Here is a 15135-nt window from a genome sequence, read left to right as displayed (position 1 = left end):
ATTTTGTGTGAAGCCAAAATCATAAAAACCTGTCATGAACCAAAGAGTTACTGTATTCATCCAATGTGTATTGTGCCAAATGTCTTTATTTCATGTGGTTGGCAATTTGTTGACGTTTTTCAGGTGGAAGAGGAAGTGAGCTCTAATAATAACGAGTATGCGGTGCTGGAGCTGTCAAGGATGAGGGTGATCACGCAGTGGAAGGTGCACAACGAAGGAGGGAGTCCATATAAGACAAGATGTGTAGCGACAGCAAACAAAATCGCCGCACAAGGACAACGTTACACAAAAAGGACTCTTGTTTTAATTGACAAGTGCAAAACCAGACAAAGGCAGAAGATGCGGTTCAAACAGAGGAAGCTTCTCAATCACTGTAAATTGGACGTGTGAACACTCATACGGACTGATTAGATACGGTCATCTGGGTCGTGAGCAAACAGCTCGGCTCCGGGTCAGCAGTGTAATCCACCTTTACCTAGCAACAAATGTTTGCGTTGAGAGGAGGCAGCACACGCGCACAAGGAAAGTCAAGAAGCCGTGGAAAACAATAACAACAAGGGCGTTGGCATTTGCAGCAGTATGTGGTCTCCTCATCCCTCATGGCCTCCTTCTTTTTGTCTGACAAGCGTGCGTATGCATTTCCCCGACCACGCACGGAACAGAAAAGATAGGAGGTCACAGGAGTGTGTGCATTTAGTCCACTAATTATTTTTTCAGATCTGTGACAGAGTGCAGGGCGGATTTACAGCTCGTGGATGACGCACAAGGACCTGGAAGAAGTCAGGAGGAGTTGAACGCGTGGACTGTAATGCAGCCAAAATAAATTAAAGGTCGTCAAAATGAAGGGAGACTTGAGGAATACTTTCTGCACCTTGCACAGTTTTGTTTCTCTTTGTTCGCTAATAATATTAAATGTTTTTTTTTTTCATTTTGCCACCCCCCAAAGTACTTTGGTAAGCACGTCTTGTTCACCTTGGTCAGGTTTTGGTTGTGGCCTTCCTGTGTGGAGTTTTCTTGTTCTCAACACACATTTTTGTGTGGTGTTGGTTGGTAACATGAACGGTGACATTGAGATTGGTTGTCGGCCTTCCTGTGTAAAATGTTTATAATTTTAAAAATGTTTATATTTCATTGAAGCAAAGGTGAAGTTACCTTGGAGACTCGAGTAAAGACACCAAGAGAGTTTAGAGACAGAAGAGACAGTTAAACAGTTTAAGAACTAAGAAAAGGGGAAAAAAAAAAATACCAAGACTAGTGAAGGGGTGTCCAAGCTACAGCCCGGGGGAGATTTGCATCCTACCATGCGTCATCTTTACAATATGACCCATGTTATCTATTTTACTGTCATCTGTGACAGAAGAACTCAGAAGAACCGACTGGGGGGAGGGGAGGTGTAAACAAAGGGGCAATCCTTTTTCGCTTCTGTGGAAGTCGATGTTGCTGTTCCTTCATGCAGACAGTCTCAGTGATTTCCTCAAATTACATCATTGTGTCAACTGTTTTCCGAAACAGTATATTGATCAGAAGTTTGAATGTGGTGTCATTTGTTATACGGTAAGTCAGTGGGAGTGAGCAAGTTGGATTTTTCCTGAAATCAAGAATCCCATCCATTGCTTTTGAGGTATTTACTAAAAAGGAAAAATCAATCTGGAGAAGTTTTTTTGGTGGGGGGTAGACTGACAAATTGGCGCAGTCCACTGGGACAGGCTCCATCTCACCAGCAACTCCAAGCACCAAAAGAAATTAAATAAAGGAACATATTTTGGTAATTACCAATACTGACTATTTAGGGCAGCTGATATTATGTGGCGGTTGAGTACATTTGTGAAGCACTGTGAATATTCCGTGGAGAGGAAAAGGAGGAAAGTCAAAACAGTGGTTTTTCTTTTTTGTTAAATCTGTACAATGTTGTACAAATGTCACGCATCATCAGATAACGGTGTGAAAATGTCAGCCCAATGTCATTCACACTGGCAGACAGAAGGAGGAAATGAGACATTGATGTGACAGGATGGATACGGCTATCTCCTGTCAAAGTATGAAGGTCAGATGATACGGCCATGTTAGTGAGGCTTTCGCCCAGGTGTTGTTGTATAAGACAGGGGACAACAGGAAGCCTTTTTTTTTTAACATGTCCTCTTGAGTTCTTTGATCACACTGTATCTATACTCATGAGGCCCACGTGCGGTACACTATATTTATGGCTTTTAACAATATCATTATTGTTGCCCTGTAACATAAATCCTTCGAGCACCTTAATTAAGGAAACCAAATTTTAAGTTACTGGCATCTTTATGTTCATAAAGTTGAACTATTGTTCATTTGGTGGCCCTCCAGTGTACAAATCTGCATAAAATACAGTATATGATGATTATAAACGAAAAAAAAAGCAAACAAATAACAAGATGTTCCTAACAACAACATGAACAATAAAAATAATAAATATTAAATGAAACTAAAGAACACTTTGTATCTTTACAGTGAAAGGAAAATGTGTGGGGTGAAAATATAAATCTGACCCAAAGTACAAGTGATGTTTTTTAAACTACATACTAACAACAAGATGATGAAGATGATGACGACGACGATGATAGTAATAATTTAAAACACAATATCAACGAGCCAAAAAAGAACACCCTACACGAAAATTGATCACACTTGAAGACCTTTAGAATAAAAGCCAACGGCCTTCGTAGCTACCTTTACATCAGAAGACTTTAAAAACATTTGGAAATCCTCTCATCTCACGTTTAAAGATGAATTGTTGACATATTAATCCGAGCCTGAGATTTAAGGCAAACCCTTTGGTTGCAAAGTCTCCTGCTTCCGGTTTTGTTGGAGCTCATCTATAGCGTTTCGGCGACGTTTGAGCTCCCGTTGTTTTGATACAAACTGTTTACTTACCCCATGAGAGGGCAGCATTGGATATTTTTATACTGCAGTCAACAGCGAGTCGGTTGTAGGCAGGACACGCCCCCCTGCAACATGATTGGCTCCTGCGTTGTGGGAAGTGCAATTTACACAATCATTCCCAATACACAACCCATTTGTATGAAATCAAAACAAATTCGCGTTGATTAATCAATTTAGGATGGTATAGTGGGAAATATATTAACACCCGTAGGCTTAAATCATACTTTTACTCCGCGCGCCCTGCCTAGAAAACGCGTCGGAAACCAAACAACGCCCAGTGGAAACACGATTACGTAATCGATGACTCACCGATCTGTCGCCTTGTGGCGTGTTGGCTAAATACTGGTGAGTTTTAAAAAGGCGTCGACATACTCAGTGGCGCTTTGTCACGTGAATAAAATGATGCATTGTTGTGGCTTCACAAATGATGAGAGAGAATTTGAAACAGCAATACAAAACCTGTCGATTGTTTTGAAATCATCAGAATATCTGTTGAATTGTTTTAACATTAATCACAAGGGTTTTCTTCCACGGATATAACCTTAAGATGTTACGTAAGGTTTCACGTGTTTGCGCTGCATAGTTTAATATAGTAGATGAAAAGAAAGAGAGAGAAATAAAGCTAAAGAAAGAGAGAGAGAATGGAGTTGTGGGTGGGTCCAATAACATTGGCTTTATTTTCCCCTCACTGAATTAGCAAACTGTTTGAAACAGAATGGAAAAGGGATATATATCGTCTAAAAACACACAAAAAGGCCAACATAGTAACACAAACACAGCAAAATTGTGCATGTGGTAAAACATCTTTCAACCATCTTCGAGCCTGACAAAAGCGGTGCCAGCGGGAGGGGCAACTTTTTTTCGGCTTCAAGGGATTCTTGCGTCCACTTTTGGTGGAGTTTGGTGGCGTTTGCGTGAGGAGAAGAAGTCAAACAGTTGTGATCAAGATGCCACACAAGAGGAGAAACCACGGTCATCACAACCACGCAACAGCCACGAAGGAGGTGAGTAAAAACGCAATGATGATGAAGACACGTCGTCCTGAGGAACCGGCTAAATCCTTTAACGTAATAAAAGAGGGAAGATAAAAATCTGTCTCTTCTTAGAGTGTGTGTGAGTGTATGTTGCATGGTTGTGTTTATTGATAACCATCCACGTGCTCTTCTGGTGTGTTTCTTTTATTTATTATTTTTTTTTTTGGGGGGGGGGGGTTCTCTTTTGATGCTTGTTGACGTGTCTACTATCAACAAAGCGTCATTTCTGTGGAAAACAGATCTCTAATGCATTGCACAATTGCAGTAGTATTGCAGTGTTATATTGCCAATCTGTCCAGCCCACTTCTTTGGAGGTACACTACTGTGTGAGTGATGATGAAAATGAGGGGTGGTGCATAAAGTACTCGCGCGCGCACACACGCACGCACGCACACACACGCGGATACACTCACACAGATCAGTCCAAGGCTTTTGTTGACTGGGAGCGGAAGAGGCTGCCGCAAAAGAATGAATTTGATGTGACTTTGGCAGTGAGGCAACACCACAGCCAGCTTTGGGTGTTAATTGCTCACAGTGTGCTGGGAGTGGCATGAGAAGGTTCGTATTGTGGAAGAAAGAGAATTCCACCAAGGAGTGAGTTCCATTTGGTGTTTAATTCTAGTCGAGTGTTTCGCCTCCTCTTGCCTCATGGCGTATGCAGCCTACTACAACTTTGTTGTAAGTACTTCGACTCCACTCTCTTGCTTTACAAGCATGACAGGAACACACTTGGATCACTTCTTGACGTTTGCGTCGGCTTTCTACAACTTTTAACCACTCAAACCAGTCTGAATGTGAATTGGTTGGCTGACATATCAAAAACACATTTCAGTTTTTGAGTATTATTTCACTTGCATGTACTGTTTCTTTCTGGAGGATGTTGTAAAGTGTAAACATTTTGCTCAGACTATATCATCATCTCAAAAACAAAACAAGTCTAACTTAAATTTGGTCAGTTAGCGAATCTGTGAAATCCATTGTATAGCTGACCATAAATGACTTACCAAGGCAAACAATAGGCTTTAAAAAAAAAAACAGGATCCTGTCGAGTTTCCCCTGAATTCCCTCCCTTTGTAGCTAAAGAATAGCACTCAAAGATGTTTCTGGACTGGTGGAATTTTTTGACATGCCTTAATTTGGTTAGTTTCAATATTATACCCCCAAATGGAGTAATGCAATTGAAAGTGATTATTATTATTATTATTTTCCAGCCAAATCGTCATGAAGAAAAAAGCATACATGTGAATCTTCTCTCATCTGGGTCATTTGCAACTGAAGTCTTTGTGGATGTCTTAGAAGATGTTTTATCTCTCCTTTGAGGGAACTTCAACAGTTCATGCATCTCGGCTCAGTTTGGACTGCATGAACCAGGCTAGAGTGCTGTCCTAATTAAGATGGAGGGGCAACAATTAATTGGTGCAGTGACAACTAATTATTTATTCATTCATTCATTTTCCAAGCCACTTATCCTCACGAGGGTCGCGGGAGTGCTGGCATCAATTCATCTGACAGGAGGCAGGGTACACCCTGAACTGGTTGCCACCCATTCGCAGGGCTCATAGAGACAAACAGCCACACTCACAATCACACCTAGGGGCAACTTAGAGTGTCCAATTAATATTGCGTCACCTGTGAGGCCAACAAGCTAACCATATGCTCCACCATGCTGCCCCAATTATTGAATTCATAACAAATATTTTTGCGAATCAATTAATCGTTTAGAAACTTTCATTAACCTAGATTTGTCCAAATCATCCAATTGCAGCCTCTCAAGAATAAATATGCTCATATTTCTGAAGTCCACCATGAAAGGAGGCGAATGTGAGTAAACAACAGTTTTCACTTTGGAAAATGATGATAATTCCCTCTCTCCCCACCCCAAATTTTCTAACACATTACAGACCAAACTAGTAACTGAGTAATAATCGGTTTATGTTTGTGCATTTTCTGCACTGTCCGTTTAAAATAATGCACTGTTTTTGGATTAAGGGATGGAATACACATTTTATATAATATAATAATGTAATAATCACTGACAGATTAATCAATTATTACAAACCCCGATTCCAATCAAGTTGGGACTTTGTGTAAACTATAAATAACAGAATACAATTACCTGCAAATCTTTTTTGCTCTCTATTCAATTGAATACGCTGCAAACACAGGATGCTTAATGTGCAAAGTGTTACATTTTATTGTTCTTTTGCATTTATTCACTCATTTTGAGCATGATGTCTGCAACACATTCTATAAAAGCTGGGACAGAGGCATGTTTACTACAGTTTTACACCCATCCATCCATTTTCTTAGCCGCTTATCCTCATGAACATCGCGGTGAGTGCTGGAGCCTATCCCAGCTGTCAACGGGTAGGAGGCGGGTAAACCCTGAACTGGTCGGCAGCCAATCGCAGGGCACATCAAGACAAACAGCCACACTCACAATCACACCTAAGGGGCAATTTAGAGTTTCCAATGAATGCATTTTTGGAGATGTGGGAGGAAACCAGAGGGCCCAGAGAAAACCACGCAGGCACGGGGAGATCATGCAAACTCGACACAGGCGTGGCGGGGATTGAACCCAGGTGCTCAGAACTGTGAGGCCAACGCTTTCCAGCAGATCCATCGTGCAGCCAGATTTACATCACCTTCCTATTAAAAATAATCAGTGTTTGGGAGTTGAGGACAATATTTGTTGGCGCTTTGTAGGCTTAATTCTTTCCCATTCTAGTTTCTTTACAAATTCGGTTGCTCTCTGGGGTAGTGATCGACTGACATACACACACACACACATATATATATATATATATATATATATATATATTTTTTTTTCTTTTTCCTGGGAGGCCAATCACCAATAATTGAAGCCAATACGTATTGGTTTCAAAAGTTAATGTAAAAACTCCAACACAACATAATTTAAAAACCTTTTAGCACATTTATTAAGAAGCTTTTCAAGTTTGGAATGTTATTTTTCTCCCAAGCTCAGCAGCACGTCTTACAAAGTTTCATGAAAACTTTAAAAAATAAGTAGCTTCCTAAAGTTTTCTACTTCAGACTTGATGCAAGAAAAGGCAGAGGCTGAGAAGTTGTGATGGAGAGTTTATTGAAAAAGGGGAATGTGCTGGCAGGTTGTTGCTGAGGCTGAGAACGTGCAGCAAGCAGCTGGTTTGGCGGTGTGGTGGAAGAAAGCCACTTGGCGGGGAGCACTGAGGGAACACCCAGGACAAGGGGGGACACAGGGGGTCTGAAAGATGATGAGGAATTACATAGCTTACTTGTTAAGTGGGTAGTGGGAAGCTTCAATTCTCTGGCGAGGATTTCCAAGATCAGCCGGGGTTGAATGCAGGGGGCCACAAGGCCGGATTGGGGACGGGTTCGCAGCAGAAGAAGTGCTGGAAAGGGGGGGGGGGAGCGAAAGAGAGAGAGGGCAAGAGGGCGCCACCCAAACGCCAACAACATTACTGCAGGGGAGCTCATGACAAATGATTTACATAATAATAATAATAATAATAATGGGCGCCACAGTGGACAGGTTAGCACATCTGCCTCCCAATTCTGAAGACCAGGGTTGAAATCCAGCCTTGCCTGTTTGAATATTCTCTCTGTGCCCATGTGGGGTTTCTCTGCTTTGCTCTCACATCCCAAAAACATGCAAGGCAGATTAATTGAAGACTTTAAATTTTCCTTATGTGTGAATATGAGCGTGAATGGTCGGTTCTTTATATGTGCCCTGTGACTGGCTGGAGACCAGTTCAGGGTGTACCCTGCCTCTTGCCCAGAGTCAGCTCGGACAGGCCCCATCATGCCCGTTGCTCTAGTGAGGATAAGCAGTATGGAATGAATGGGTGGAAAACATTTTTTCAATAATACTAATCAATGCTCATCTTTTTATTCAAGCCTACCTGTTTTGTTTTTGTTTTGTCCTTTGTTGACCCCAGAGAAAGCAAGCCTTTCATCGAGAGATTAAAAAAAAAAATCTCCCTACATATATTTTAATACGGGGATAGAATAAAAAAATACTTTTTTAATTGACTGAAGTATATTTATACGTGCGTAATTTTGTACTTTTACTTAAGTTATTGAGCGGCTTCAGTGCTTTTACTTGATATTCTTTTTTTTTTTAAATACAGACCAAGCATGCAACTATATTTCCAGGCATCTATTCTGTTTCCTCTGTGGAAAACTAATATTAATACTAATATTAAACTGGAAAAATGCATGGAAAAATGTGGTACTGGTGAGACTGCATGTTCTCCCCCTGCTGCTGAAAGCGCTCCCGCTTTAAGTCATGCTCATAAATTCTACTTTCTTTTGTGTACTAAATATAGACTTGAGTCGAGTGGTGCAAAAGTAAAGAATAGCACATGTGGAGGTTTTGTCCCTAACACCCAGAACTGTGCAGACAACACAAAATGTGGCAATGACACACTCACGTTCAGAGTGTGAGACTTGTTGATATTTGTTCCGCTAAATTGTGTTGACAAAATGCTTCTTAAAGCTGCATGTGCAGATTACTTCTGCATAGCTGAGCCATGATGTGGCCGATCCATCTCTTATATACATGGCTAGAAGAAATGGTTCTTATCCTTGTCCTGACATTATTTTCATCAGATCAAATGCAGAAGGATTATTATTTTTATTTTAATTAGTTACAGTAATCTAAATAAATTCTGAAAAAAAAAACAAGGATTATTTATTTACTCTTATTTTCTTGGGGGACTGGTAGTACAGAGATGTACAGTGGATATAAAAACCCTGCACAACTCTTTTCAAATGCCAGGTTATTTGCTATATTAAAACAAATCTGACCAAAATAAATAATTTCAGAACTTTTTTTTCACACCCTGTAACCTGTACAAGTCAATTGAACATTTTATTTATTTATTCATTTCCACAGCAACTATATCCGTAAACTAATCATGCACTGATCAAATGTTTATGGCTTTATATCCTGTTTAAGAGGTGACTGCCTTCATAGCATTTTAATTTTTAGCTTTTGAGCTAAGGCAGCAGCTCTCACAAATTATTTATAATGATAAAATTTAACATTGGCGAAGTGCTAACCCAAAGTGATGACTGAGGCTCTTGGTATGCTGAAGACAGCAGGCCCACAGAACCAAGCGGGTCCTGTTACACACAACAAACCTGCAAGACACGACGCACTTTTACGATAATACCTGCAATGGAACCTTTTACCTTCTCTTGGAACGCTGACCTCTTTCCATCCTGTTGACTGGAACTTATCATCTGAGTTGACAGCACAGAATAACTACAGCATTTGCCTTTTTCCCATGGTGCATCAGCTAGTTTGACAGGGTGGGTCGGTTTGGGACACCACACCGCTAGTTGCGTCTGCCTGACAGGGAGTGTGTCATGATCTCTATGTCTAGAGAGAAAGACAAATAGTTGTGACATGTCATGCAATTTCATGTTCTCCGTATGGTTTGTTTTAATGACACAAGTCAACATGGACTACCACACACATGCACACGCACACGCAATTTCTTCAAGGAATCTAGATTCAAGGAGTAGTATCAGTTTATAGTGCTCCCAAGCTATTTGTGAGCGATAGGGACCAGGCCAGAACCCTGTTTGCGAAAATCTGCTGCTAATATACAGTATGTATGATAAATAGATGATTGATTTGATTATATGAATGATTGATTGATTGCGTGAAATGATTTTTTGGCCTATGAATATATATATTAGACTGGGGATAGACTGCCAATAATAATTTGTTCCCCCCAAAAAAGACAAAACACAAAGAAAAAAAAGAGAAAAAAATTGAATAATTGGGGGGGAGAAAAAGAATACAACTGCAAGTATGTGGAGATCTACCATACTGTATATAATTCTATGAACCTTTTTATTTGACCATTTTGTGTCTGAATAGCTGTTGACAATGTATACGCCAAAGTTTTCCAACAGAGTTGTGGCTCCCCTCTAGCTCGTGTTCCAGCTACAAATAGATCACAGGGTGCAATGACACTCATTTATATTTGGCACCCATAAACCATTATGATATATATGGTGAGCAGGCCCCGGATTTAAGCCTTAAGTGACCAGTTGATCTTGTCTGTTCAAACAGGAGTAGCAAGTTTGAAAGGCATTCATTGTGCAGACTAGATAGTGATTCTATCTCAGTGACTCACGCCAAGGGTGTATTGTGTGTACACGCCATCTAAGTACGACCCGAAGAGGCACAGCGTGCGTTGAACAGAGATTAAAAATGCAGACTTTGGATTCACAGTAGTCTGAGGTGACAGGTTGAAATTCTTTCTGATTGCATGAGTATCAGGTGTTTAATGTATGAACGCCTCACTTTCAGTAGATGTGCTCACGATGATCCTTCATTTTCATTCGGGCATTTAAACTGTGATAATAGGCTAACTGATGAATTTTTGAAGTTCTCTTTTTAATGTAATAATGTTGTGCTTAAAAGGGGGCACATTTTGTGTCAGCATAAGAGAAGATTGTAAGATGCTTGACATTAAATGTATGTGAACTCCCACTTGAAAGGTGGTTTCTAACCACATTTCACTTTTTACGGAATAACATGCTGACATAAAAAATGGTACATAAAGTTGACTCTCTACCTGAAGGTTTAGTTTGTCCCGATTAGCCTAGTCTGCAGAATGAATTTAATTTGTGCCAGTGTGACAAATGCAGGTGGAATTTAGACCTACCACCTCCCTTTATTGTTGTCAGTGTGGAGTTACATAAACTCCCTTTTATAACAGTTAGTTGATCAACCTGTGTGCGTGTGTGTGTGTGTGTGTGTTGTGTGTGTGTGTGCGTGTTCATGTGTGTGCGTGTTCATGTGTGTGTTTGCTCAAGGCATGAATATGATCATAAAAATGTGTGTGTGCAACTTTATAATGGATAGCTATCACAGTGTTTGAGGGCTTGTTTAAAAGATAATACAGTAGTTTTATTAAATGCACATCTATGTTCATGGAGGCGTGGGCGTGTGTGTGCGTGCATCAGATAAATGAGTGGAGGCTCACGTCTCGTTTAATCCCAGTGAGTTCAAACTCAGTTTCTTGTGATTCGTGCACACGCGAGCCTCCCCTCCTCCCTCTTTTCCGTCCTTTCGCGTCACACCCTCTTCCCAGCACGCCCCCTTCCTCACAAACCCCTCCCTCATTCCCTCCCTGCGTGTTGGAAACATGCAGCGAGGCTAGCGACACCCCAGCGGCTGACAGACAAGCATTCACGCACGTACACGCACACACACACACACACACACACACGCAGAGGCACCATCAGCCAACATGGGCCAGATACTGAGCTGGATCCGAGGCCCCCGTGAGACCCCGGCCCTGCAGGATGTTGCCGTAGAGGAGCAGGTCTGTGTTAATGGCTGTTGATGTGTGGCAGTGCTCGTGCCATGAAATGTGCCGAGCAACCGACTGAAAGTATCCACGTGTGTCTTGTTTTGTTGATGTAAATCAGCTCGCAAAGAGAAAGGCACAAAGGTTGTCTCGCAGTTTGTTGTTTTACTGGTCTCCTTTAGGAGAAACTCTCTCACGGAGGAAAACTGCTGGCGCCGGGCCAAGACAGACTTCTCTCCCTGTTTGCGGAATGTGGAGCTCCTGGTCAGCTCATGCAAGCTCAGTGTGTGTCTTTCCAAGCCGTCAGATATTAATTCAATGCTGTAATGCCTTTGCTGTTTGCTTCCATTTGCTAAAGCCACACAAGCAGGTGTGTGCTGGATTTTGTTCTCTTTTGCACAGATTGGGTAAAAGTGTGCAAAAGGCTTTGAGTCCTTGGAGAGTTTTTGCGTCTCGCCCAAATAGCAATCTCATGTGATAATGTGTTGCAGTGTAGCAGTCTGAATGGGTGTGTTGCCGGTCTTGAGCTGAAATGTTCCTTTTCTTCTTTGTGCGGTGAAAATATGACGGGTAGGCATAGTGCAGTTAGTTGACTTTTATAATATTGTGTGTTGGGATTATATAACGGATCCGCTTTGGCTATTCTGCTGCCAGTACTTATTTATCAAAGTTGTGTTTATGTGTGACTGGTTTAGCTGAGGTTCACTTCACAATCCCACTGGCCCAGAAGCATTTTTTTTTATCATTGCAAAGACAAAAACGGTTGCTGGGAAAACACAACTCGGTGGCACATGAGCGAGCATCAGACCAAAGTCCGAAGATGATAAGAAGAGCACAGATCCATTAAACGATTACTTTTTTTTTTTTTTATGTATACGATCAGGTTGGGATCAACGGCTAAATACTATCAATATTGCCACAAAAATAACCTCTTCAGAAATCACAAATGGCATCTGACAACACGAGTTTGCAGTTCAATTTGTTGGAGGTCGGTTTCTGATTCTGAAGCAATACAGTATACGAACATTTTCAGGAACTCACACAATCCTTTTGTGTTGGAAATGGTCGCCACAGATCAGATGGGTCGGTCAGCTTGTGTCATGTGCAGGTCACTGCACATTTGTCGCAACATGTGTGCACACGGAAGTTCAGGCGTCGTCCATAATCTGCTGTGTGAAGCTGCTTATGTCAAGTGTGATGCAAAGATTAAAATTGGTCAAGAAAAACTTCCTGAATGGATATTGACACCAATATTGTTGACTGCAAAAGTGAATCGGTGCACATACTGTACGTTTTCTTCTGGAGTAAAGGATTATGATTTGCACTGAATGTATAAATACACAGGACTCAGCCAGAATTCAACTGGACTTAAACAAACAAATACAAAAATTGTTTGTAGGTGTTATTGGTTTTTTTTTCCCCAGGCCACGTCTGTCATCTGAAATCAAGTCCAGAGGCTCAAGGGCTAATTTGTTTTTCTGTTGTTGTTGTTGGTTTTGTTTTTCGTTTTTTTTTTGCTCCTCCTGTCTGTTTACATCCGCCATGCTTGGCGCAAGGCAGCCATTTGGGCTGATATCTAAGCAGAGGAAATAAAGACCATCTAGGAGTTCTTCACTTCCTGGATGGAAATGTGTTCTAGTCATGAGATTGTTGGTTTTAGACGTCAATAAATCGTGAACGTGAAACAAGTACTTGATGACATTTCAACAGTGGTGTTAAACGCGCTACTTTTCACAATTGCTGACACTTTCTAACTTAATATCTTCATCTCTTTCAAAGCTGTGTGCTTCCCAAAATGTGATAGACTGACAGCTGGGGGGTTGAAGTGAAGGGCAACAAACGCGGTGTGGTGGGGGTGTATGAATCTAAATTTAGAGCAGGCAAAGCAAAGGACACCTAAAGCTGGAGGTTATGGATGCACGTGGAAAATGGAGAAGTTTTATTGCTGAATTAAAACTTCAATTCTCCTGTGGGCCTTTGTCTAAAAGCTTTGCTTACACTCAGCTGTGAATGTGAGTGTGAATGCTTATCTGTGTGTGTGTGTGTCAGCCCTGTGATTGACAGGTGATCAGTCCAGGGTGCACCCCGCCCACCTCTTAACCCAAGTCAGCTGGGAAAATCTCCAGCTTCCCACGTGGCCATGAACAGGATAAATAGTATACACGTTATTTATAGCCACACATGTTGTCTTGGGTTTTTTTTTTTTTTTGCTTGTTTATTGTATATTACAGTGTTATTACTGTACAATTTATTATCACACTCATAAATAACTGCAGTTAATCATGTAAAGCTAGAAATATACAATAGACTGAAAAGAAGCCAGGATGCACAATAAAATGTTAAAATAGAAAATTAACTAATAGACTAGGCAAAGTTTGATCAACAAAAACAAAACAAACTAGAACAACTCTCATTAAGGTGTAGACCGCTGCCAAGGTTTAGTGCTACTGGTTTTTGGTTGTTTGTCTGGCAGTATGTGAACAGGTCATATTTGTTTCACTTTTGATTTTTGGGTAGTGGAGAATCATTTTATTGTGACTCAGATGTCCAATAACAAGAAATAAAATTCATCAAACCAAAGAGGAAACATTATAGCGTACCATATAATTTTCTTCCATGAGTATGTTACTTACCTGACAACGTCCAGCTTGCTGGAGGATGATCAAGTGGTTCTAAACCTTGTTGGAGGTACCGAGCCCCACACGTTTCACCCACAAATTCACCCTTTGTAATTGGAAAAATAACATTTGACAGAATATTTTATCTGTGCGCAAAATGAACCATGCATCATTTTGGGGGGGTATTTTTTCAACTGAAAGGAACTCTTGGAGGAAGTTTTAAGTCATAGTCAATTTCGGCCCCTAAGTGGAAATTTGCTATAATGATAGACTCCTTTCCTCTGCTGCCATTTCAGCAAAAAAAAAAAAAAAGGAAAAAAAATGTTAGTTTCAGAATGTGCACACTTATGTAACTACACGCGCACACACCCAACTACACACATACTGTATACAACTTATGATCTATTCAGGTAACATAATCCTTTTTACTAACTCACCACACAAATTCAAGGGATTGATTTAAAATATACAGTTGCAACTGATTTAGGATTATAATGTCTGCTGTAATGACTCCATGAACTCAAAAACATCCATCCATTTTCTTGGCTGCTTATCCCCACAAAGGTCGCTGGAGTGCTGGAGGCTATCTCAGCTGTCATCCAGCAGGAGGCAGGGTACGCCCTGAACTGGTTGCCAGTCAATTGCAGGGTACATGGAGACAGACAATAGTCGCAATCACAATCATACCCAGTGGGAATTTAGAGTCTCCAATGAATTCCTGTTTTTGGGATGCGGGAGGAAAACAGAGTGCCCAGAGATAACCCACACAGGCACGTGGAAAACATGCAAACTGTACACATGGGGAGGCCAGGATTTGAACCTCGGTCTTCAGAACTGTAAGGCCAACACTCTACAGTTGTGCCAGCGTGCTGCTTGAACTCATAAACACCAACTCCTTAATATGATAATAATGAATCCATAAGATGCCCTCCTTGGTCAACAAAATGAGCAACGTAAAGAAACCTGTAAAACCTGATGCATAATTAATGTAATGTAGTATATTGGAACCAACATAAAAATCTGCTTCCACAATTGTTTTCCATCCATCCATTTTCTTAGCTGCTTATCCTCACAAGGGTCGCGGAAGTGCTGGAGCCTATCCCTGGGGTCCACCCTGAACTGGTTGCCAGCAGTTCGCAGGGCACAAGGACCAACCATTTGCTCTCTCATTCACACCTTTAGGCAAATTAGAGTCTCCAATTAGTGTCACATGTTTTGGGGATGTGGGAGGAAACC

General features: G+C 41.1%; 1 protein-coding gene and 1 long non-coding RNA gene across 14 annotated transcripts in view; one reads left to right on the top strand and one right to left on the bottom strand.

Annotated features, from left to right (window-relative positions):
- Positions 1-3785: 3785 nt before the first annotated feature.
- cast (calpastatin) overlaps positions 3786-15135 on the top strand; it is a 47774-nt gene continuing 36424 nt past the window's right edge. For 4 of the 12 annotated variants that reach the window (XM_061832397.1, XM_061832390.1, XM_061832386.1 and 1 more), the window contains exon 1: positions 11114-11296. In XM_061832397.1, the coding sequence (XP_061688381.1) occupies positions 11222-11296 (75 nt within the window). In that variant the 5' untranslated portion in view covers positions 11114-11221. Of the gene's footprint in view, positions 3918-4456; positions 4626-11113; positions 11297-15135 lie in introns of those variants that run through there. The other 8 variants (XM_061832400.1, XM_061832395.1, XM_061832388.1 and 5 more) reach the window with 5 other exon arrangements.
- Positions 7045-13139, bottom strand: LOC133507415 (uncharacterized). 2 transcript variants are annotated; one of them, XR_009796810.1, is made up of 4 exons: positions 12323-13139; positions 9144-9333; positions 7223-7339; positions 7045-7153 (listed from the first exon to the last, which is right to left on the bottom strand). It is a non-coding gene; the product is annotated as an uncharacterized LOC133507415 (long non-coding RNA). The 2 variants fall into 2 exon arrangements; XR_009796809.1 differs by having other exon boundaries at positions 7052-7339.

This window comes from Syngnathoides biaculeatus, chromosome 10, assembly GCF_019802595.1.
Source record: "Syngnathoides biaculeatus isolate LvHL_M chromosome 10, ASM1980259v1, whole genome shotgun sequence".
NCBI classification, from domain to species: domain Eukaryota; kingdom Metazoa; phylum Chordata; class Actinopteri; order Syngnathiformes; family Syngnathidae; genus Syngnathoides; species Syngnathoides biaculeatus.
Note: the sequence above shows the minus strand (reverse complement) of the source record. Positions and strands in the feature narration are given on the sequence as shown.